Genomic DNA, 26,070 nt, shown 5'->3' with positions numbered 1-26,070 from the left:
AGCTGCTCCCAAACTCCTCCTCTATTTTATCCCTCTGGTGCCTACACAGCTTCACAGCTGCTCAAGAAGTGCGTATAAGTGACTTAAGACAGAAATGAGAACACAGGAGGAAAAATGGGACTCTGAAAGTTAACAGGCAGAGGGAAAAGACAGACTTCTGCCTTCTGCCTGTCTCTCTGTCTGTGTTGGACCTGCTGGGACGCACTGGTCCCCTGGTTATTCAGGTTAGAGCAGGGGGCAGGAGAACCTGTATTTAACTTTCAGTGGCTATCAGGGTGAGAGGAATGGCGCATATGTGGGCTATGACTGTGAAGCAAGGACTCAGGCAGGCTCTGGATCTGAGCTTGGAGACCATTCTCCCAGGGGCAGTGATAAAGGCACGGCCTGTCAGGAGCCCCTGGTGAGGAGGAGGGCCAGCACTGATGAGTGATGCACAGCAGAGCAGCATGTCTCTAAAAGACTACAGGACTGTCCCCTGGTACTGAGACAGGTGCTTCAGTGCTGGTCCTTGCACTTCTGTTTCACCAAGGAAACACAATGGTAGTCGTAAGAGACCACACAGGCTTCCTCAATCAACACATTATTTAGTAAGCACAAGAGCCCTTTAGAAAAAATGTATCTATATACTTCTGTTTAGCTGTACACTACACCAGACTTTGCTGAGGACTTTGCACTCCCTTGAACTGGGAAGACCTGGTTTCTTTGCGTCTCCTTCACAAAGTCTCTCCCATACCTTGAGACAATGTGTGTAGACTATGGCTGATTTGCCACGCATCCTACGAGAGAGGCTTTCTAAAGCACTCAAGTTTTTTTGAGTCTCTTAACCCCCCCCCAACTCTAGTGAAGGTGCTCATTAGCAATTAGATACAGGAGTATTAAAGCTGAGATTTTGGTCCACTGCTTTTCAAGAACACATGGCAGTGTCTTTATCTGTTTTCCCTGAATTGCTTCCATCCTGGCTTTTCCCACCTGCTGGAATAGGATGATCTAATCATACAAAAAATCTGGTAATCCAGTATTATTGTCATCACGTTGCTAGTAATCAACGTTAAGGGAACTTGCTGATTTTCATAGTATTATTACTGGTCAGCATCATGTCTGTCTCATCAGCATACTCCTACCCACCTCAGGGCAGAGGGCAGGCAGGCTGCAGGTCACAAGTCAGGGGAGATACATAAAGGCTGTACACAGGCAAGCAGTGCGTGTCAGGGGACCACTACCCATCACTGGCAGGTGCCACAGGCAACCCAGTAAGATTTTGCAGCCTAATAAGATTTTGTGCTGTGGTGCTGCCAAAAGCTGTCAGTTGTAAGAGTCACGTTTAACCCAAGACCATGCCTGGTGTGAAAGCAGAGAGAGATGAGGTGGGGGGGCAGCTCTCAACACATTAAATAATTAAATAGAAAATAATTCAATTAGAAACAAATAAAGAACAAAGTAACTTCTTGCAGTGTCCACACGCTACCTTTCGCCTCTGGTGTGATTTTGAGTGATGGACATCCCATTGCTTAACTGAATCCTGTAAGTATGTCACTGTATACATTCTGCTGGCTTTAAAGCAGGTGATCAATGGCAAGCTCCTCTGTCAGATACACAGTAGTGCTCTGCATTGGTTTTTTGTATAGCCCTGGATTTATTCACTACAATACCTTATGGGGTGCTGTCCTTACACTAGCAAGTGGAAAATCTGGATCTGAAGCAATATAAATAATACATTACAAGTATCGTGAGACAAAGGATAGGAAGTATGAAAATAGATCAGAGAGACTCTCTGTGCATGTGACTGTAAATACGTACACTTGAGATATGGACATGCACACCTGCTAGATGTGTTTATAGTCCCATTGATGCTTTGGAAATAGTACCAAGTTGTCTATCACTGAGAAATATAGCATGAAAAGTCGTAAATCTTTGTTATGGAGCAGGAGGTTTGACAGACAATGGTCACCTACTACCTTGATCAGAAAGGTAATTTACTCTACACGTTCCCTGATCAATACTATGTCTTCCTCAGCTGTACTGAAAAATACTGCCTAGAAACAGAAATCCTGTGATAAAATGAACTTGGTGAATTCCCATAAGTATAAAAAATTGCCACTGATTTTTAAAATGTCATGAGGCTGCTGTGAGGTTTTTGGACTTGTTCACATCAGGTGCTAGCTGTCTGTGTGTCCCTGTGCATGAGTACTCAGGAGAAAGAGCAATAGAGTGTGTTTGTAAACAGAAGGAGAGACGTGAACCAGAAGGAAGGGTAGAAAAATTGGACAATTTGGGAAAAGGATTGCATCTTCAGCATCGCCATGAAGGTGACAGAGATATTACCAGTGGTGGGGAAGGGTCTGTCTGCAAGGCTGGCACAGTTGTTAAAATGCACAGCAGTTCCTTCAGAGGCCTGAGGAGACTGAATAGTCTGAAGTGATCATTTTTATTTACTAAAAAATTAGGCTGTGAGGACATTCAGCTTTTTGAAACGGTTAATTATTTAAATAGCATTGCAGTCCTGTTGAGGGGAGGGTTTATTCAGCCAGAGGATGGCAGCAAGATGGCCGCCATCGAGCACAGCTGAATCTCCTCATGGCTGTTCCCCATCCGGTGCTGATAATGATCCAGAGAGCATTTTGTGCCCTCCCCATCTCCAAGTCATTTAGGGATAAAAAGAATGTGCAGACAGCAGGATTAGGCTTTATTCACAGACCTCATTTTGTTGGGTAACGTGAAATAATTTCTTCCTAATTACCTCTGACGTCTGCAATTCTCACACTTATTGTTAGCTTCCACTAATGAGAGAAAAGCAAGTGCCTAAAGCACGAGCTCATCCCCAACGGCAGCGCGCACGCGTGCGTGTGTGTGGAGCTTGCCTCTTCGCATGTCAGGTGCTGGGGATAAATCACACGGAAAATGGGATTGTGGTAAACAAGCTCATCTAAATCCTGGATTAGAGGGGACGATGTGACAGCACTAGATGCATGAATGGGAGCAACCAAAAAAAGCCACAGAGGGCTGAGCCTGGGTTTTAGCCGCAGTGGTACCTAGGGAAAATGGCATTTTTTTTCCCTTTTAGTTTAGCTTCATGAGGAAGCGGTACATTTGTGAGAAACCCCAAGGGAGCTATCTAAATTGCCCTTAGCATATAGGAGGAAGGCAGCAAAAGCAGGTGATTATCTACGGGCGACAAGCTGAAACCAAGTTATCATTACACATCTGGGCTCAACCACTAGGAATAAATACTCTGAGGAGAACTGATCTGGGTTCTGTGTGGGGGTATGGATAGGAGATGGGCTCTCAAGGCCCTTGTCAGCCCTCTTTTTTGTGATTGGTGTCCTGGCGAGCTCTGTTGCGCTGAAAGGAAAGGTGGCTTTGTAATTAAAGTGCTCTGGGAAGGCTGCATGTTCCACAGGCTTTCCAACCTCAGGCAAGCCACTGAAAGAAACACGTGCACTTACATGTATATATATTTTTAAGGCATGTTGGGGTCTCCAAATGTACATAAGTGCCTATGAACTTTGGAAAATTCCACTCGTTGACAAACTCTCATTGACTCTCATTGATAGCAAAGATTGTGTGCTTTTGAAAAACTACCCAGATACCAGGATCTCTTTAGACTTCTAACTCTGTGTTTCAGTAGAACAAGGATCCTCATTTCTGAGCATGGTTTGGACTTGTCTCTTTGTATTAGGAATTTTCATAGCTAACATTGCAGAAACATAACATCATCACAGAAAAAGACAAGTCTAACATCACAAATGATGCTAATACTATTGTTTTGATACGATTTTCAACGACTAACAACATGAATTTGCTTCATCTGAGTAATTTGCTACGGCAAAAGGTCAGTGGAGCAATCAAGGGAAAGGGAGGTGACAGTGGGTAATGTCACTGCAAAACACATCACCTTTACATGCTCCCTCATTTGTGAGATGAACAGTGTCCTTAACCTATGATTTGGGTGGGCCCTGGCAGTGTGATCTCTCCTCTGTGGCAGCTCCACCTTGGGATGGGATGAACCCCTGCCACCACCAGTTTTGCTCAACCGGGGCCAGCAGATGTTTTGCTATGTATGAAAGCAAAGCCTCACAGAGTGGATATAGTCTGTCCTTGGGCAGATGTGTCTCTCCATGTTAGAAGGTGGGCCTCCAAATGCGCAGAGACAATTTATTTCTGTTACTATAAAGGAGGAGGAACATTGTGCTGAGGAGAGGAATCTCTTAATGGTAGGCAACAGGCAGCAGGAAGCGGCATTTGAGGGCAAAGTCTCCCCAGAGGCACCCATGTGGCCACTGATGAAATGGAAAGTGTATTCTCTGTGTCAAAGTTCATTTCAATCAGAGATGTCGCCAGCCCAGGAGAGTATTTGTTATTCCTGGGGTCTGTCACTGCTCCCGTTGCCTGCTCTCATGGAAGCAGTGCAAGTCACTCTGCACTGTCGTTGCAACATCTGTTTCTCCTGTCCTTTCTCTGCAGAAGCTGAGGCAGAATACATCATGGGGTTACAATTTCCCCTTCATGTCTCCCATCCGCTTCAGCCCCCTGACACAGTCTGTGTTTGAGGTCTAACTCAGGCTGTCAACACAGCCGAGAAAATATATTTAGTCTACCTTAGTTTCCTTTGCAGTTTCAGTGGGGTGTGGTATCCTTCATTTTCTGCCCCAAATTGATTGCAGTATTGCTTTTAGTTGTCAAACCACTGCCAGCTTTTACCTCAGAGGAAGCCACATTTCTCTGCTGGGCAAAATAATTCATGGTGATATAAAGCAAGCTTGTGGCGGTAATGAAATAACGTATGTTGGTAATAGAAATAGTCTTTTATTTCTCCAGTAAACAAGAGGCCACATGGAGTCCATGCACTACTCTCTTTTCAGTGAAAGAATGACAAATATTAATAAAAACAGGCAAAACAAACAAGCAAGGAAGTAGCTCATTCAAAATATTATACTCTGGCTTTAAAAGAAGAAAACAAAGGTGGTTTGTTTGGTGGTTTTTTTCTTTTGCTGGTTAATGCTGACAAATTTAGGGCAGTTCCATTAAGAACTAGCTCATAAATTTCCACCTTGAAAAAAATCTAACCATAAATCTTCATGTTTTGTGTCTGCTGATTGTGTGGGGTTAATCACAAGCACAACAGTTGCTCAGTTTGGATGACCTTGTAATTTCCGTAAAGGAAACAAATCAGATGGCAGTACAAGTAGATAAAAGAAACAGACTGGCAAGAATAAATCTCACTTTACAGGCTGATGATTGTAAAATGGAGAAATTTGCTTTTTAAGCAAAATATTTAACCTCTCTCAGAAGTTACAGTTTGCATGTTTTTCCCCCTTCAGTGTATTATCACCTATTTGGCAACACATGTGCAGGAGATTAACATAGGTAATCCTTGTAAAGGGGTCAAACACGTAAAACCAATTTTTTATCCTGACTCCAGTCAGCTTTTAAATACCTATGTGCTCATATATGTGCACTGTGACTATTACTGTGAACACAAGCAGGACTGCTAGACAAGTAAGTCTAACTTGTGTGCATGGTCATCTATGTCCAAAAACTCAGGAATTTCATATGCAGGTTATTGTATGTGAGTAAATAGAGGTGACTTTTTGACGAGTTGGCCCAGTGCTAAATAGGATTTCATGTTTTATATGCTTGTTTTATATAGGTTTAAATGTCTTTTGGACAAATGTACCAAGAAAGTGAATATACTTACCATTATACCTGATACAATTATGTAAGGCTGGAATTTTGTATGTTTTCCCTAAGACATAGTGTTAACATGAGGATCACTTAGAGATGAACGGGGACTTCTTTTGCATACGTTGGAAAAGTTACAACTGGTCTTTTAGAGGCAAGCATGGATGAGAATCGTGCTCATATTTCAGTGCACTGGGATTCATAAGCACTGCACAGACCATATGTAAGGATTAAACTGAGTCCTTAGCCTGAAACCTGACCATGTAAAATTCCCATTTATGTTAATAACATTAGTGAAGAGGAAGTGTTCTCATGTGCAGTAGACCACGTCAACGTGTCTCTAAGTATGCAGCCTCTAATACTCATTGCTTGGCTCTCTGATGATAACTAATTGTCAAACCAGCAAACTAAAGGGAAAGCACATTAGCACCAAAGTAAATTCAGTAACCTGGTTCTTTACTGACATCCCTGAATTCAGGAGGCAGCAACAGTAATGGTTCATGAGTAACTAATAAGCATTCAGTATCTTGTATTTGCTAAATGAGCAAGCATCTATAACGTCAGGCTGGACTATTTATCCTGCAGAATATCTGATTTTTTCAGCATGTTGCAAAAGTCTTCACGATTTCCTTTGTTGCAGTAATCAAGACAGAAACGGTCTTCCTGCCTCCCTGCAATCAACTGGCTTTGATTTAACAGCTAGCCTTGCAAGCAGGACACCCTGATCTCAAACAGCAGGGGCTGCAAAGGCACCAGCCTGCTCCTTCAGTGGGGAACAGTAACGCTGCCTGGACCAGGGCCCCTTCTCCTGCACATGCACAGGGACCTCAGTTACCTGGTGGGATGGTGGATGGCAGCATTTGGGGGACCTCAGTCACCTGGTGGGATGGCAGATGGCAGCTTGGTTGCACCCAGGTCCTGTGGGGGAGCATGCAGGGAGATGTAAACAGCAAGTAAATGCTATCCTCAGGAGGCCCTCACAGAGGCTACAGGGAAAGGTCCCTGGCCATCTGCCATGAAGGTCTTTTCACAGTCCCATCAGCTGGCCCAGCTCCAGCTAAGCCTGCAAGCAGCGTGAACAATGAGCTCCTTTGGCTGCACTGGGAAGTTGGAGCACCCGAACTGTGGTTCGTGGCTTTCCTAGAACACTCTGCTCCAGAGCAAGAACCTCCCTGCCCCAATATCTAGGTTTCAGCTGTAAAAGAAGGAGGGCGGGCAGCCAGTTTGTTTGGAATCAGGTTTACAGACACGCTGCAGCTGCACATCAGTCTCGAAGTGGGGAGCAACTTCCCTGATGGGAGTTTCCTGCCTTCCTGAATCCTCCATCAGGGCATTCTCCAGCTGATCCCAAAATCTCCCTCTGCTCCTTTCAGGAGAAGGAGTGGACGATGTCTGAGGGCCAGAACATCCCCAGAGACTCCTTCCCTGCTACTGGTTAACAACTGAGTGTAAATGCCTGGTGTCCTTCACCCTCAGGCTGGGCCAGAACCATTAACCCTTCCCTTCTTTGGGCAGACATGTATGCTGAGATAGGGAGACCTGGGCAATTGCAGGCATCATAGAGCTATGTGATACTCTACCATCCATTTCATCTTCCTCCTCAGACTAGCAAAGAAAATCTAATACTCTACTGCAGTTAGGAGAGCTGCCAACATTTTGCACTGCACTGTTTAATCCCAGCAAGTTAAGGGCTCCATCGTGTTTTCTAATGTAACATGACAGATGAAAAAAGGCTCTGCAGCAGTGAAAAGAGGATTTTTGCCTCTGAAACCCATCACATGTGACACATATTTGGGAGGTACTTTTATTTCCCTTTGTCTTGACTAATTCTTCTCTTCAGAGTCTTTATTCTGTCTTGGTTTTCCTTGTATTTCAGTAGTGCTAGGAGCCCCCCTCTACCCCTCCCTGGTTCAAGATACTGTACAGCACTTGGCCTCAGTCTGAAGGATTTTGGAGCAGATATAAAGACAGTGATGGGGAAAAGCAAGGCATCAGTGGAGGAATACTAGGCACCACAGCTCACTTGTCTCAGCATCCTTGCTGATCATTGCACACTTGACTGCCCCAGATTTAATTCTCCCACCTGCCCATCACTGTACCTTGCCTTTCTCTCAGTTCTGTACATTTGTCACTAGACATGTCATGTTTTAACAATTAGGGCGCGTGTTAAAATTTTCAAGAGAGAACCATGCTGCCTCACTGTTCAGTGTAAAAGTATATCTGAAAGGATGAATTTGACCCAGCAATACTAAAGATTCAGTGCCGTCTTTATTTTCTTTAATGTTTCTTTGATTGATCATGGCAACTTGGAGAAGTGCCCAAAGACTGAAGGAAAGCAAACGTCACTTCAAGAAGGAGGACTCAGGGAATTATAGGCTGGTCAGCCTCACCTTGATCACTGGGAAGGTGATGGAGCACCTAATCCTGGAAACCATATCCAGGCATGTACAGGACAAGAAAGTCATCGGGCATAGTCAACATGGATTCACAAGGGGAAGTCATGCTTGATCAACACGATAAACTTCTACAATGAAATGAATGGCCTGGTAGACAAGGGGGGAGCAGTAGATAGTATCTGTGTAGGCTTCAGTAAGGCTTTCAACATTGTCTCCCTTAAGATCCTCACAGTGAAGTTGATGAAGAATGGGCTGGATTGACAGATGGATTGAAAACTATCTGAATGGCCAGGCCCAGAGTCTGGTGATCAGTGGCACAAAGTCTAGTTGGAGGCCAGTAATTAGCAGTGTACCCCAGGGGCTCAATACTGGGTCCACTCCTCTCCAACATCATTCATTAATGATCTGGATGATGGGCAGAGTGTACCCTCAGCAAACTTGCTGGTGACCCAAAACTAGGAGGAGTGGCTGATGCACCAGAGGGTCATGCTGCCATCCAGAGGGACCTTGATAAGCTGGAGAAATGGGCTGACAGGAATCTCATGAAGTTCAAAAAAGGCAAGTGCCAAGTCTTGCACCTGGGGAGGAACACCCCCATGCACCAGTATATGCTGGGGGCCAATCAGCTGGAGAGCATGTTGACAGAAAAGGACACCAAGTTGGACATGAGCCAGCAACGTGCCCTGGCAGGAAAAAAAGGGGCTAATGGTATGCTGGGCTGCATTAGAAAAAGTATTGCCAGCAGGTCAAGGGAGGTGATCCTTCCCCTCTGCTTAGCACTGGTGAGGCCACACCTGGAGTGCTGTGTCCAGTTCTGGGCTCCTCCATACAAGAGAGGCATGGGCATATGGGAGAGAGTTCAGCGAAGAGCCGTGAAGGTGATAAGGGACTGCAGCATCTCTCCTATGAGGAAAGGCTGAGAGAGCCGGGACTGTTCAGCCTGGAGAAGAACAGACTCAGGGGGGATCTGTTAATAGGTATAAATACCAGAAGGGAGAGTGCAAAGGGGACAGAGCCAGGCTTTTCTCAGTGGTGTCCGGTGACAGGACCAGAGGCAGTGGGCACAAACTGAAACATGGGAGGTGCTGTCTGAACACCAGGAAACATTTTTTCCACTGTGAGGGTGACCAAGCACTGGCACAGGTTACCCGGAGGGGTTGTGGAGTCTGCCTCCTTGGAGATACTCGAAAGCCATTTGGACACAGTGTTGGCTCTAGGTGGCCCTGCTTGAGCAGGGGGGTCGGACCAGATGACCTCCAGAGGTCCCTGCCAACCTCAACCATTCTGTGATAGCACAAGGCAGCTGACAAAGTCTTTGTGTATTAGCAACATCTTTGCCTTTTGAAGTGCACGATGTTGTTGGCTGACTTTTTTGTGTGCCTTTGGCACTGCAGAGTGGCCAAGTTCTGTCTCAGACTTTCCCAAATCCTGACTCCCTTTGCTCTCCCCAGTCTAAGGTGACTGTGAATGTATCTCATAAAGCTATTACAATGCAATGCTTGACAAATTTCTCCTGCTTCGGGTTATTGCACAATGGCTGTGCCAGCACAGACAGTTTAGCCAGGTCACAAGCTCTGACAAATGGCCGTGTATGACATGTAGACCACAGAAGTCTCTAGCTCACTTCAGTTCCAAGAGGCTATGGGGTTAGCCCTTGAGACCACACTCCTCATGCTCCACTCCATGGAAAAAATTACCAGGATTCAGTTTCTAAACTCACAGGCACACTCTGTTCACATGGAAATCAACTCCAGACACCCAGCTTCCCTCAATATGCATTTCTCTCAGTTCTGCACCTCCCCATCCCCTCAGTTCACCTCTGCTATAGCAAAAAAAAAAACCTAGACTCCCAGTATCACTTCCAAAAGTTTTTCAAATTCCTTGAAGCTTTGTATAGCTCTTTCCTCTTTCTAGCTATCTGAAGCAGAACCTTAAGATCTGCCTTCAAAACTTTCTGTCTCTGGGTGGATCCAGAGACAACAAACAGCAATTTATTGTTCTTTCTCAGTTTGGGGAATTGGGAGCTTGCTCCTCTCAGAAACATCCCAGTCAGCCTGCAGTGGTGCTGTCTGATATCTATACAACAGCACTGATCTCCAGTAGTGCAGGGTACAGCAATGCTCTAACGGCTCTAGTTAGAAAATAGGATGGAAGCATGTATTTGATGCACGTTTTGCCAAAACCACTGCTCATCAGAGTTTGAAAAGCTGACAGAGTGTAGTAGTTGTGAGACATTTTTTTCTCACTCTTCCTTAGCAGCTGGTGCTCATTAGCTGGGCTCAGCAGAGCACCACTGCTGTCAAGCAGGAGCAAAGTTGTTATTAGTACTAGATAATCTCCAGTCATGAGACTGGGCTTAGTACACAATAAACTATTAGGTACAGATGTAAATTCAGTATGCTTGTAAAGCAAAACACAGGTCCACCCACATGGCTGTGGCCAGTGAGGGCTGGAAGGATGGGCTGAGAGAATGTATTCTTTTACTTCAGCTCAATGCTGATGCATGAGAAATTGCATGTTTTATACTAATAATGAAGTTGAGCAGAACTGGGAAGCAGGCACTGTATCTGTTTGCCCAGGCCATCCTAGCCAGCATGTTTTAGTACCAAACCGCAGCCTCTCGTAGCAGTAGGTGCAGTTTCCAGTTTTACGAACACTTTGTGCATCATCAGGAAGTGTTCAGAAGGGATTTTGTCAGGGTGACTGTGCTGATTCCCTTTGCTACCTCTGTCCAAGTCCCTTCTCCTTGCCTTCACTGCAGCTGGATGTGCAAAAAAACAAGTGGATGCCACAAAACCAGGACACTGAAAGCCCAGGACAGAGGTATATCAGTCCTGGAATCAGTGTGTTCCCTGCAGGGAAATCCAGGCTTCTCCTATAGCATATCAGCAGCCATGGACATACTTTGCTCGTCTTGCACACAAAATGTTTTCAGTATGAACTCTCTTCAGCCTCTCTGCCTGAACGCCAGCTACATAAACTATTCAGACCAGTAAGGAGTTCAAAAAACAATCACCAATTTAAGGCAGGCTTTCTTTAGAGGACAAACAATTGCAAAAATGCGGGTTTTAACAGCACCCATTTGAAATGTCACAGGGAAGACAGGTACAACACTGTCCCAATGAGGTTTAAGAAGTGAAGTGTCTGAAGTGTAAAGGAGAAATGACTCTTCAGGTCAGCTGGGCCAGGAACAGGTTTTTCTCCCATTTTATGTAAGGAAGATGGAAGATGTCGTTGGGCATTCCCTCCCCCTCTGTAGTTCAACATCAACTCTAATTAAGGAAAAAAACAATGAAAAGAATACTGTTGTCCCCCCAGCAGCTAGACTGTGGTAATGAAGCAGGTTTTTACACTGATAAAGTGTCAGGGGGAGCTGGGGAATGTGCAGGCAAGAGTACAGGCACCTGATACTAGTCAGAAAACTAAGAGTGGAGAAACTTCAGTAGAGGTTGAACTGAGCCCTCGAAACTTCAGGGAGAAAATGTGAAAAGCTGATGTCACACTATGCAGAAGAGGAAGAGAAAGACTGCAGCCTGTTCAGCATAGCACACAGGGTTTGAATGTCCCTCTGGAAGTGTTTTGTTTCATAGGGGGTTTTTGTTTATTTTGAAGTTAAGAGTATTTGCCTGGAAATAGGATCTTTGTTACTTTGGAGATTATTGATTCCTGCTGCTAATTCCTTATTTGATGTAATAAGCCTCTTTGTAACGTTCATTTGTTTTGCTGTAGAAATACTTATGAAGCAACAACAACAACAAAAAAGACTATCACTTTATGGTCCAAATTTAGCTTCCAGGTAATTACGTGCATCTCAGTAACTTCGAGAGAAGAAAATGCAGATGGGGCAAGAATTCTCCTGAGTGAAAAATACCTTGTCATGCTTTTAGGCTACTAGATTTAAACCTAAAGGTGATGATGTAACTGTGAGCAAATCATGTCTAATATCTTGTCAAAATAACAACTGTGCAGTTTCCTAAGGCATGGGGTTTTTTAATTTTAACCAGGTGAATAATTTCTTCTTTTTTTTAAACTAGACCTTCATGGTATTTTCTGTCTCTGGTGCATGTTTTCATTGATATTCTATGAGAAGCTACAATTTAAAAAAAAAATATTTCTGGACTTTGCTAATGCATAGAGGTAGAAGTAGGCTCTGGCAATGAAGGTGTTAAATACACACCAGCTGGAAGGGGACAGGTTGTGTTCTTGAATGAGGTGGGAATTTATACAATGGGCAAATCTCTGGGTAGGGTGAACATGAATTTCTCTAGAAAGGTAAGAAATTAATTCGCTAACAGTGATGCAGATACAAAAGAATGAGCGTTGTAAAATGTATGCTAAGACCCAGTCTGATCAGCAGGTATCACAGATCCAGATGTGACCATTAAATGGCTAGGAATGACCTAGACATCTGCACTGCAGCTGGCAGCACAGCTACTGGGGAGAGCTGTCTTTGTAACCTGCTTCAGTAGATTTGTGCTTGTAATTACCATAGCAGTTACTGCAAGAAGAGTTGTGTCTACTGGAGTTGGCTGAATAAGGGATTTTTTGCATTTGGTACTCAAATGGAAGAAAATAATTAACAAGTGGGGTAGGGAAAACTGAATAAAAATAGGCAATTGAGGCATTAATTTTTTATTAGAAACTGAAAACTAGCATTTCAGGTCAGAATCAAATATTTGTCCAATGTATTTTTTAATGCCTTTTTAATTTTATTATTTTTTAAGTAAAGTATGTCTAGTGAATTGTTTTCTCAGCTGAAACTACTCACTAAGTTTGACCTCTCCTCGCAGACAGTTTCTGACCTGCTGGAACTGCTTGCAGGTTTTTGGCAATTTTACTGTTTGTCACAAATGTTTTGCCCAGCTCTAATTCTTAATCTTCAAGTGAAAATTCTAGGCCACAGCCCTTTGCAGTAAGTCACTGCTATTTATCACCTGCCTTTCATGCAGTCTGGGGGTCTGAAATCCCTCTGGCACAACATAGTTAATCACTCTTAAAGCTCTCAAATTTGTTCACTTCCAGGAATTTTCCACTTCAGTAACAAAACAAAGTGTGGGCACCATTCTATTTCCTATGCATCTTTTCTCCTAGAAACTGATTTATCATGATTTTGAATTGCTAACACTGCCAACTTCTGTTATAAAAGCATTTATTTGGAATTCCTGCATTGTGGCTGTTCCGAGTCACTGAGTATTTTAGCTTTTGATTCATTTCTCAGAAAGTGGATAAGTTGCCTTTTTTTGACATTACCAATGTAAAGTGCCTGTTAGGAGATGAATTTGATTTCTGCAGTATTGTTCGTTTGCCTTTCTTCATGCTGGCACTGGTAAAATGGTCTATAACAAACTAACATGGTCAGGGGATATACATAATTCCTCCCCCTCTGTTCGTTGAGTGGTCTGTAGCTGCTGCAGTAAGAGAGGAGTCTTTTTCAAGTTCACTGTATAACTGTTGAGCTTGCCATCAGCAAGCTGGTGAAGCTCCCCGTCCAAGTTTCCTTTGTTAAAACCAACAGCTTTTTGCATTTTGGATTGAGATTTGCCATGATGGTCACAGATTATTTGGACTGCCAACCAAAATTGTTTTGTTTGTTTATGTGTTTTAAATGTCCCTGTCTTCATATTTTAGGATTACAGTTGCGTTAGTGCATATGTGAATATAGGGTGCTGTTGCTTTTTTAATTAGACAAATCACATACTGACAGTGCTAGAAGTGTAAGATACGTGCTAATGCACAGGCTATGTACATAGTCTCTGTGGTCCATATATAATCACCATGTAGTCACTGTGGTCCACAGAGGCCCATCAGGAGGTCTGATCTTCACACATATAGGGAAGATGGTTCTTCCATTATGTGCTTCAGCCCTTAACCCATCCTCAGGGCCAGAGGCTGCTTCTCAGTGTAGGCAAAATTTTAGTTTGTGGCAGGAGATTTCTCAGAAGAGGATCCTTAGAGGAGAGGGGTGCTTGGAAAGATCACTGGGGTTTTAGAGAGTTGTAAGAGGTTTGGGGAGTGGGGCTGTGCTCCCCTTGTCATCCCTCAGCCTCTCTCCATCCCAAGGCCACCACACATGCACAGGAATAACTGCTTTATTCCGATATCAAACCATGCTCAACAAGCGAGCTTCCCTGAGCACCAGGAGCTGGGATGAGGGGACGTGCCAGGAGGGAAGGGAGCTCCACTATTCTGGCTCTTGCTTGGAGATGGCTCTGCTTTTAAGAGTGTAACTTTTATGGTAAGCAGCAGCCATGTGCTGGAGACTAGAGGGATACCCCAAATTTGTTTAATCCAAGTTGCTAAAAACGCTACGGGGTGGTGTCACAATTCCAGTGACAACTGGCCTGGGGTTTGCGTACCCTGCCTCAGGTCTGTTGTTTGGCAGAATGGTCCATAGGATAGTCCAGGAAGCACTTCAGCAGCAGAAGGCTGGGGACACCTTTGCAAATACATTAATGGTGATGTGGTCTCCTACAAATCTTCCAAATACAAGGTTACACCTCAAAGCTGAGTAAGTGCAGAAGACGGCAGGAGAAGCCTCCAAAGACTAGTGTTTGCAGAAGAATATTGTATTTAACCAGAAAAAAGTAACTTACTATGAGGAGTAAGGCAAATAGTGTTTCTAAGGTTTAGCATCTAGATATTTCCTTCAAAAATGCATCTTTAAAGACTTGTTGCTGTAAGTGTGTTTGTTCACAGACACAAAACCACATTACTATAGAGAGAAGAGATTTTAAAACAAACCAGACACAATAATGCCTATAGATAGCAAGCATATCTGTTCAGCTCAGATTGATTTTCATGGTGCCATTTTATTCAAGTCATTCATGGATTGACCTTGAACTGTGAATTATGATCTCTTTGGCTTTGTAAAATCAGCTTTTGGTTCAATATTATTACCTTTGGAGAAGCAAGTGTCTTCTCACAATGCTGTACAGACAACAGAAGGACAATCACTAACATTTTAGAACATTTTTTTCTTTATTACAATGGGTCCTAACATCCATCTGTTTTTTCTGGCATGCTTTAGATTTTCAACCACCGTTTATTACATTTTCCCTCTGAATTTCTAGTACTCAAAAATATCCCGTTTTTATTGTTCCGAAAATATATTCTTGAATTAGATACATAGTTAGATGCCCTCCCCTAAAAAAGATTGTTCTTTGTTTCCTGCTGCGGTTGTTGGATATTTTGTACTTGGGATTAGGGATAAGAGATTTGAGAATTAATGCTGAAAAGCTCATGTGGTGTAACTATCTTAATTCTGCCATGCCCTTTTTTTAAAATCATTTAAACTTGCATGACTGTATTTTATGTGAACAGCCAGCATTTGGCTAAAAGCTTTGATGTTAATGAAACAGTACAGAAATGAAACAGAGGAGGCTCCATTTTAGAGCTTGAGGTGTGAAACATGAGCTTGCATGAGCTTGCAATGTTCCACATATCAGTAGGCATTTTGCAGTCAGTATTATTGAAAAGAGGGCGGAAATCTGAATTCGTGTGTCTAGCACTACTTGGCTTTATCTTTACAAAAGAATAAGAAATTAAGTAATTCCTTGGGAAAATGCAGGTGTCTGCATTGTGATACTGTAGTCTAATGAAAGATTGATGGCTTGGGTATGTCATTATTCACACTGTTTCTACTCAGAGTCATAGGACTATCTAGTCATTCCTTTATTTCTTTTAAGAAAATACAGAGTTCATGGCCCAAGATGATTCTGCTTTATTTGGGTATTTTAAAGAAATATGTTCTGTATATGATAGGCAAGTTTTTAACTTCATGCAGACATAATGAATTGTTGAAATCTACATTTTTAGTATGATTCTCTTTCCCCAGGAGACCTAATCTGGGCAGCCTGTCCTTTCCTGGGGAGCTTGTAACTCTCCCAAGAGTAAATCAAAATCATAATAAATCAATCCCTCGGTCAACTGAAACAGAAAAGACTGCATTATTTGAGCTGTGAGTCAAGAATGGGTTCACATGGGCTAAAGAATGAGAAAACAAATTGGTCAGGTTTAAAGTTTTAAACAAAGGGCCAGCTTGGTTATATTTTTCACTATCCACAGATGCTTGAGCAAGCAGAAAATTTGCTGATTAGTTTTCCTAAAAATCCTCACTGCAATCTAGACTAGGCGGAGCTTTAAAGTTCATATTGAAGCTGTTTCTCAACACAAAACCAAGTCTGGGATAAGCATAATTTTGGGGGGTAGTAAAAGACTGCTTAGAGCCTAAATTAAAATCTGAATAATTATAGTTGAAAATCTGATTTTCCTGCAGAGCCCAGCTGGATACATGACTGCAGATGTGTTACGGGAACTGTTACTTTGTTGGTTCACATGCCACACTGCTCTGTATTTCTTGCGGTGCGCTAGGAAGAACTGCTGAGCAAAAGCATTGCCTCTCTCCTCCAGGACATGGGACTGTTGTAGCTATCCTGGACCAGGCAGTCCAGTCCAGGGAACAAACTGGGATGCTGAGGCAGCAGAAGTACCTTGCCAGTAAAACACCATCAGAAGGTACTTAGATCTTCAACTGATACTTACCAGTTTTTAAATTTTCACCAAAAGCAAGCACTTTCTACCAAAATTGTCTAACTAGTTCTCATCTTAACTCTGTCTCAGTGGTGCTTCACCCATTTTCCCAGGGATGAACAGGGGTCTCTGCCCACTTTGGTCTGTTCTAGTCATTGCCACAGGCTTCTTTATAGCTGCAGAAGCACCACCATCTCCCAGGAGCTGAATGTTTAAAATCAACAGGGAAGTGGAGAGCAGTCATTACATGGTAACTGAATCGTGGCAAACACTCCTTATGGTTTTATTGCCTTAATTTCTCAGGAAAAGGAGTCATAAGGCGTATTATCATGACTGATACCAGGAGACTTGTCACACAGCAAAGAGAGCTTAAAGGAAGAGATAATGTATCCTACAAATTAGCCAACTTCTTAATGGAGTCTAGTATAGGAATTTTAATGGTGTAAAACTCTTACATTTGCTTCTTTGGGTAGGGATTTTCTATTTAGTACACCTTCAGTTTATTCACTCATTGATAAATCTGTATTTAATCCCATTTTATAAATCCTGTTAGGAGAAAGATAGCTCTCTGTAGCCTCTAAAGTCTGACTGGCAATATCTGGGCTGATACTTCAGAGAAAGTGAATCTCCAGGCTTACAAATATTTCTTGCTCATTGTGCAGTGACGTAAGGAAAGGCAGTAGTTCATTTCTGCCCTCTGCTCACAGTTAACTGGCAGAAACAAATACAAGATTTTCTTCTCCATTTTTCTCTTCCAATTTTCTGTACTTGGCATGGGAGTGCAAAGAGCCCCTGGTAGCCTATACTTCATCAATATTGCTTTGCTATCAGCATTATTATTGGGAAAGGCAGGCTAAATTAAGCAACAGTAAGACTCTTTACTCCCATTGAATTTTCCTTGTGTCGAATTATATAGCTGATGTAAATCAGCACAATTCTATTGGCTTCAGTCAGGCTCATTTATGCCAACTAAAGAGCAATGTGACAAGTAGTTCTTTGTAGCAGCTGGCTTCTCACGTGCCCAGCTCAGATTTACTCCTCTCTTAGAGCAGTCCCAAGGGTGGTATGAACCCAGTTGCAAGTGAGTAAAAAGGTTTGCATCTACAGAGTAAATTCAGGAGCTGCTCTGGAGGTTATGCCCCACTATGCTCAGAAGTTATTTTACATCAGGGTGACTTAAGTCATTAGGAACAGCTGTGTGAGCGTGGCTGGGCTCAGAGATGTTTTGGTGATGTTCTGGACACTTCACCATACTGCTGTGTGCCCTTTTGTGACCACCCGTGACCTGTTTGCCCATCCGTCCTGCTCTTAGTGATACACCAGATGTCACCATTCAAGCGCTGCAGAGCTGCTGGGTTCTGCCTCTTGTATCTGCAAACACTCATTGTTAATAAGCCTGGCAAGTGTATTGGGGCATCATTTTCCAGCAAGCCCTGTACTACATCCAGCCATTATACTTACAGATGACCCCATACTAAGCTCTTAAATTTTTTTGTCCTCCAGGCAGAGGCAAAGATGAATTCCTGGTACTCAGAAAACACATATCAAGCACCATCCTGTTCACATAACAATGAGCTGGATGGCATTAACCAGCCCTTTTGCAGAGCTCATCACAACAAAACAAGAGATGAAGGAGGGAAAACCCATGACTCCTAGTAGGGAACAGCCTAGGCAGCCAGGAGTGCCTTGCTTCAAAGGTGCTACCAGACAAAAGGGCTGCAAGAATCTGACCCTCAGCCCCACAACTAGTTGGCCACTGTCCTGAGAGCCCTCTGGGTATGGCCACACTGCAGACCATGCTGCTATCACTGTGTGAGCTCTTCATTTAAGTGTTTTGTATTGCCTGGGGAGATGTGCAGCCAGTTTTTCCTTTTATTGCTCCTGCAGGACACTGCCACATGCAGCAGAAACTTCCCATTCTGAGTTCTCGGTTTGCTGGGCAGGCTCCAAACAGTAGCATCCATCAGTGAAAATGCTGCCTTTCTTTCCTCTGGCTCCTTGAAGAGATTACACCCCCACCAGCCAATATTTTAGGTCTACAGCAATTGATTTTGCATGATTGTCCCTCCTGCCCCCAAACTCCTACTCATCCACCGTGATGTGCCCAGCCTAGCCCAGAGCAAATTCAAAAAAAACAAAAGAAAAACAAACAAACAAACAAACCCCTACCAATGTTCTTACAAAGAGCTGCTCAGCTCTTCTTGTGTAATTCTAGCACAAGGAGTCTGGTGCATTTTGATCATGCAGGGAATTAATTCAGAAAATTGGTTTGCTGTCTAGTTTATCTTTGTAAATGTGAGCAAACTGTTTTATGTTTCACTGACAGCCTCATTTGGATATTATTTTTTCAGTGAAATCCTAGCAAGGCTTTCTTTATGTCACCATAAATTGTAGAAAGTTTTCTTTGCAGTAAAACCTTTGCCAGTGTATTTGGAAAACTGCTATTAACAATATTGCAAAAACATTTGAAGTGTAAACCAGGCAATACATTGCAAAGCACAAATTATAAAAAACAAACTTTCCTATCCCCTTGAATGCCTGAAGCTTATTGCAAAACTGCATGAATGGCACAGTGAAGGTCAAGCATGTTCACGCAAGAGATTTTAGATACAGAAAGTGCTGTTAAAGGTTGTTACTTTTTAAGGCCTGTCTTGCCTGTTCCTTGGTTAGACATCTATGCTCATATAGCTCCATGAAACAGCCAGTTACCTTTCTGATCAACAGCAGCACCGCACATCTCACTCGATACACTCGATTCTTACAGTTTTCACAAGCAGATCTGTTCTTTGCTGTTGCACCAGGCTCCTTCCTCACCTCCATTTTCTCCTGTTTATTCTGATTGTGCTGCTAATGAGACACTTGTTTCCTGACCTCTGGCCTCTTGACAGCCTCATGCAGCCCCGGTGGTGTTAAATGAAATGAGGCACAGCAGCAACCCAGCAATCAAACCACTGAAATCGACCTCTGCAAGCTAGGTGGGCTTCATTAATATTTTTTTATTCTGGGCAGCACAGGAGGGAAGGTAGAAGTGGGGAGGAATCATGCCTGGTGTTTGGCAAGATCAGAGCAGCACACTGGAGATGGTATACTGAAATTTGGTGTGAAAAAAACCTATATCTTTGCAGCCATGGTAACAAAGCCATAGCTGCTTACGTTTCTTGACTTACAGGATCTGTAACCAGTATCAAGATTTTCAAAGATGGTAATGTTAACAGCTGTTCAACATCTGGCAAACCTAGAAGTCAAGAGGCAAGAAAAAAGAACTAAAATGATGCTGTTCTGAGGAGCTGGTGGAGTTGTTTGTAAAGCCCAAAGATAGTTTGGGGGCAGAAGTCACTGTAGCAGCAAGAGAAGAAATGAAATGAAAAGAGCAAGAGACCGAGAAAAGAGATAATTATGAGAGCTTGGAAGGGAAGGGCTGGGGAAGGGGCTGGGTTTGTTTGAGGAGCTCATCAAGGAGGCAGTCACAACGAGGGAGCAGGAACAGGCTCAGTCAGTCCAAAAGGATGTTGGAAATGGGGATGTAACAGCAGTTCACGGAGATGAAAGCAGACGCTGGTACTGGAAGCCATGAACCTCCACAGCTTCTACTCATTACCTGCTTCATCCTCCAGCTGTGCTTCACGGCTTGCACTGTAAGGACTAGTCATGATTTTTTTCCACTACAAGGGTACCTTATCTTTTCCTACTGCCTAAGTCTTGCTATTAAAAATTCTTGGGTTTCTAAGAGTCCAGAAGCGATCAACAAGCCATGAATGCATATAGCTTCAGATCTCCAGGCCGAAACTATCAAGTGTCATGGCTTATTCTCCCATGTAAGTGCATTACTTGAAAATGGTGGTCATCATTTAGGCAGGAGCACTCTGCAGCCTGAAAAGGGTGGATAATGGGACCTATAAAATAATTAGACTCTCAATGGGGAACACAGGTATTCTTGGTTGGCTTTCACTAGGGGCACTACCAGGCAATGTGGGGAAGAATCCCACAGTCTGTAGGTCTCTGAGCAGCACAGGAGTAGACCATCCATATAATACCAAGGGCATACTTGGAGGAAATATCTGTCTTCTTGTGTGGAAGCAATGACACAGTGAAGTGAAAGCTTTGTTTAAATGTATATACTTCATGGCAGGTACCCCAGTAAACACACAGAAGACTTGGTCCTTTTTGTAAATCACCTATGTAGATAGATAAAACTTCTGCCTTTTGTTAGAAGCGCTCCAGTGTGGACTGTTTTTGACAGAACTGTTAGCTGAGTCCTTCAATCCTTGTTTCCTTGGAAAGGGGGGGACCTTTTGGGGAGCATTCTCTTCAGACTAACTTCTCCTTTTACTTGTTGTGTGATGTTTGTTTCTATAGAACCAGCTGCACACTGGGTGGCTGGAGTCCATCCTTAACAACCCTCTGATGCATCCTCTTGAAAAGCATCATGGTGCAGTGGATTAAAAACATCGTGTAACTCAGTTCCTGCAGACACACATGGTGGTGCTAAGAGTGCAACTTTTTGATTCTCATGCGCTGCTAGAAATAAAGTAGTTTTAATTGCTTCATAGTCCTAAGGTGAAGTCTCCCATTAGCAACAGCTACTGTATCTTAAAGTTGGTAATAGCAAGCACCTGAATAGCACTTTCTGTCTTCAGAGTACTTCGCAGACATTCTTATTTCTGAATTAAGGATGAGTTTCTGTCCCTTTCAACACTTTTCCAATGAGATAAATGTTCAATCTGCCATGGGAAATAGACAAAGCTAATGACTCCAAATTCTCCACTGGAATAGGGCCATGATCTGCTGTTTTGTTTTCATGGTGTAAAGTGGCCCCAAAGGACGTATGGCTGGTATCACCTTTGCTGGCGGAAATCTTCAGGCTATTTGAAGTCAGATGCCTGTAGCGCTCCTGCCTTTGTATAGCTAGCGTAGGGGGTGGGCTCCTACCCACCCCATGTGCTTCAGCCCTGTGCACCATGCACGATGTGAGGGGCAGGGGTATTGAACTGGTGCACAGGAGAGCTCCCGGCGCTGGAGAAGGCTGGGGATGTGTGCGCATCTCTGAGCAGCAGCTCAGCCCCTGTGTTGTGAGGAGCCGTTGTCAGATGTCTCTCGTCCAGCCTTGCAGATCCAGCCCCATTTCAGTGAGGTTCTGTGCCCTGGGTCAGGGGAAGCATTCACTGCAGAAGATGAAGCCATGCAGCTGGCATTCATATCATGTTTCCTATCAGTACCCCGTATCTCACAGGGGAAGTGATATCCAACTGGCAGAGACTGGGGACCCCAAGTTGGGAACGTCTCTGAATGACGACGTCTGAAGGAAGAGGAGGCTCTGTCTTGTCACTGGCATCATTGACAAAACTCCCATTGACTTGGAGGAGAGTATGAGGAGGCCCAACAGTGCTGACTTCTGATGTCATCTCTCTGGTTTACTTTGTTTTCCAAAGACCCCTTTGTGCTTCTCTCCCTTGCTTTGTATTCTGAATATTCAGACCGTTTCTATGCTCAGGGTCCCCATTTGTAACTAGACTGCATTTTTTGTGACCCTATTACGTACAGGTTGACTAGCAAGTCACGCTGATCCTTCAATATAAGATTTTAATAAAAACCACAAGAGGAGGAGGAGGGAAGTGAGGGTGCAGAGGAGGAGGAGGGCTGCTATTGTTCTGCCCTCGGCGCTGCCAAACCATCCCTTGTTTTTTCTGTGGACTGTCTGTGTGTTCAAACGCTGTTTGAACAAACGGGGCACAGTCAGGAGGCTGGCAAGAGGGCAGTGAGAGGGTTAGCTGGGTCTTAGCTAGAAATACTTGCACGAGTTGGGAAGCAGGCATGGGAGGAAGGAAATTAAGTGGAGACATCTGTGTAGCTTAGCTTTCAGCAGCTCTGCCTGGGGTAGGGGTGGGAGAGTCATGCCTAAGATGACATAACGTATTTTGTCTTTTGTGAGTTGAAAACAGAGGAAACTGCGAAAGCGAAGCATGATCTGTGTCACGCATGGTCCGGGCGTACCAAGTACATAATGGAGCAGTGTCAGTGCTTTCTGCTCTGCCTTTCACACCCCAAAATAACTCTTCAAGACAGAGAACTGAGGAGAATGTGATATGGTCCAAAAACTGATCTTGGACTTTTTTCGCAGACGACTGAGCCAGAGGCCGACTGCTGAAGAATTGGAGCAGAGGAACATACTGAAACGTAAGTCCTGATACTGCTGACATTTAACCTGAAGCCAGCTAGTTTGGATTAGTTTAGAAGTATGTTGGGTGTTTTTTATAAAACATCAACTATTCTGTATATGCATCATTAATAATAATAAAGTGCATCATAAATGTAAATAAGCATGCAAGTCTGTAGCAACATCTAGAGCTGCAGAAACAATTCCTTAAAATCAGAGTCAGTAAATTCACAAGAATGAACAATCTAGGGGGGAAAAAACTCAAACGCTGAATCTTTTTTTCAAGTCCTGTTCCAAACAGAGGGTCGGTCATTCTGAAAAGCCTTTATGCAGCTCTTACACAGATGAGTATCCCATTATAAGTTAGTAAAGACATTAGGGCATGGCTTGATTAGTTTTCCTAAAAATCTTCACAGCAATCTAGACTAGGTGGAGCCTTTATTCAATTAAAAAAAGAAACCAATGTGACTCAGTTTATTATTTCCCTGAAATGTTCCCCTGAAACTCTTCCTTTAAATCAGCCAAAAACTTGCTGATGGATCTTCAAAATGTGGAATGATATTTTAAAGGGACAAAATACCATTTAGAGACCCTGATATGAGTTAAGTTAGTAGATACATTGCCACCAGCTTCAAGGAAGGCAGGACTGAGTCTAGTACAAATCTCGTCATCACATGAATGAATAAGAAAAAAATGAGTTTCTTTACTCACATTGAAGTGGTTTGAATATTAAAAAAAAAAAAAAAAAGCTGTTTATCTAATAGTTGTTACTTTGGAAACAGAAAACAAAAGAAACAAGTTCTTCTCTTTTTAAGTTAATAAATGCATCATTCCAGGGAAATTTTAAAAATTACTACAGAAAAAAGTGTTCCTAAATGATACCTTATATATAATGTCTCCTTAGGTAGGTCTGTAATTTACCTTCTCTTGTTGTTCAAATAACTGCATTGTACAGAATCATAAAAATGTGGTAGCAGCAGATTAATTCTCTGAAAATTAGCAGAATTGATTGATTAAATACTTCAAAATCAAATTCCTAGCAAGTTAATGATAGTGTTAATGCTCAGCAGGGTTTTTTCATCTGTTCATGTTATTACACGTGGCAGACAAAGAGAGAGGCACCACTGTCAATGCAAAGAGAGAAAAGACCAGCGTGGGCGAGCCCAAGATGCCAGAAAAGCCATTTGTTTGGGGCCAGCCCCCTTTTGATAGCTGTGCTCCTACCATCTATTCCTAATGCCCGTGACTGGCCGCTGGAGGAAGTCGGGGCAAAACCTGGGGAAATAGGTGGCACATCCAGATGTGATCATCTCACAGGCAGGTAGCAGAACAGCTGGACAAGGGGGAACCTGCAACGTGACTGATGCCAGGCTTAGGCGAGAAGGGACAGAGGCCAATTCTCTGGGCAGCTCATGTTATCATCCCGGGACTTATGAACAAACACGTGTCATGCACCACCTGGCACTGGCGCGTGACCAGTAAACACTGCCCTGGCACTGGTGGGGGTTGCTGGGGGGAGGTGGGGGTCTCGGGCAGCTGCTTTGGCAGCAGTGTTTGAACCAGCATCAGCAGAGAGGCAGCATCTTCAACGCTGGGCGCCTTGCAGAGGTTCCTAAAGGTCATGTTGCCAAGCGCAGCAGTCACGTAGCGACCTGAAGATGTCTGTCTTACATTTCAGAGGAATTATCCCCTGAGACACATTGGTTTCTTTTTTAATTGAATAAAGGCTCTTAAACGACATGGATGTGTTTGAAAATATTACCCTGGATCCAGAACTATATTGTATTTCCTAAATGGAATTTTTGTAGCTTGGTTCCTAAGCACAGATCTGCTCCAAAACATGTGTGTCTTGGTAGACAAACAACTTCATAATTACAGGAAAAAGTAATGTGGTATTTCCAAGGCATCCCAACTTTTGGCGAAGCACAGCAGGAAAGGAACAAAAAAATTAAAATAGTTACATAATTTAAAAAAAGAAAGCATAAAAATGCTCCACCCTTAAACAAGTAAATATAAATAGTGTCTGGTTTATACATCACTTTATGTCCTTTCCCTAGAGTTCTGAGAAGGAGAATTATAATAAATATAATGGAGCCTAGAGAAAAAGAGACATAGGAAGCAATAATGAAGAGTGTAAATTCTCTGCATAAGCAGGTCAAGCAATTTGCAAAAGCCTAGGTCAGAGCACAGACGTGCGCACACACACACAGAGGAAACCCAGCAAGCTCCCGGGTAGACTAAATAGGATTTCCTCTGCAGTTAAAGCTGAAATCTTCTTGATTTAAATGTCATGTCTGGTACCATGATGTTCCTGTTACATGTATAACTGCATTATTGCCCATTCTGATGGAAAGAAATGAGGCAAAATGTGGTTGGACAGCCAATCTTTATACATGAAGTGATCACTTCCTAGCTCTGTGCTGCTGCAATAATTATGAGATGGTCATCTTTATTGCATTACAAGGGCAAAGCATCCATTGCACAAGTTCCACTACTTGCTGGTAGCAACAGTAAGATTACAGCAGCCACAGGAAAGAAGCAGAGAACAGGGACACTGGTGCTTGAAGGGTCCTTCACTGAAGTATACCCAATTCACTGACTCTTATTTAAGTCAAAGGCATGTAGTGCGAGGAGTCCAGACCTGCAGGGTTAGTGTGAAGACTAAAGAACACTTTTTGCAGTTAATACTTGCTGGCTAAGTTTATGAGGAAGGATGCCTCAATCCCCCTCACACACCACCCCCCATGCCACTTCTCAGGTGGATAGAAGTAGTTCAGTTGTCAGCCTGGCACATTCAGGGTTGCATAAATTCCTCACAAAAATGATGGTTAGGTAGGCTCTGAGGGTCTCAGGCTGTACTGAGGGACATTTCACACTGGCACAGAAATCAGGCCTGAAAATCGCACCCACACCCAGCCACCCTCACACACACAGGTCTAGAGAAACAGAGCATCTCCTGAACACATAAGATAAAATAAAGCAACAGTTTTGTAGCTTCATAAGATTGGCATGACTTAATTAACTTTAAAGAAATAGCTGAAACAAAGTCACTTTCTGGTTTCAGAGGAGAATGTATTCCTAATTCCCAGCTTTTGCCTGACCAAGGTCTTCAGCCTGCCTGGCTGTCTCTGAAGGTGGGTGGCTGGGCTAAGAAGTGAGGAGAAAAGAAAGATATTATATGCCAAGTACAAAAATAAAAGGCCATAACTAAGTTTTATACATAACTCCTCGGCTGCTTGCGGTTCTACCCTGACTCTGTGTGGCCTCTGTTTAGCACTGGGTCTCTCTGGCTTAATCTTACAAGGATTTATT

The 26,070-nt window shown here is 43.3% G+C and overlaps 1 protein-coding gene across 1 annotated transcript in view; it reads left to right on the top strand.

Moving 5' to 3' along the window:
* Positions 1-26,070, top strand: part of PHACTR1 (phosphatase and actin regulator 1) — a 307,157-nt gene that overhangs the window by 263,410 nt on the left and 17,677 nt on the right. Inside the window, exon 12 of the mRNA XM_075052412.1 lies at positions 22,723-22,778. Within this exon, the coding sequence (XP_074908513.1) occupies positions 22,723-22,778 (56 nt within the window). The remainder of the gene's footprint in view (positions 1-22,722; positions 22,779-26,070) is intronic.

The sequence above is a fragment of the Buteo buteo genome, chromosome 20 (genome assembly GCF_964188355.1).
Source record: "Buteo buteo chromosome 20, bButBut1.hap1.1, whole genome shotgun sequence".
NCBI lineage: Eukaryota > Metazoa > Chordata > Aves > Accipitriformes > Accipitridae > Buteo > Buteo buteo.
Note: the sequence above shows the minus strand (reverse complement) of the source record. Positions and strands in the feature narration are given on the sequence as shown.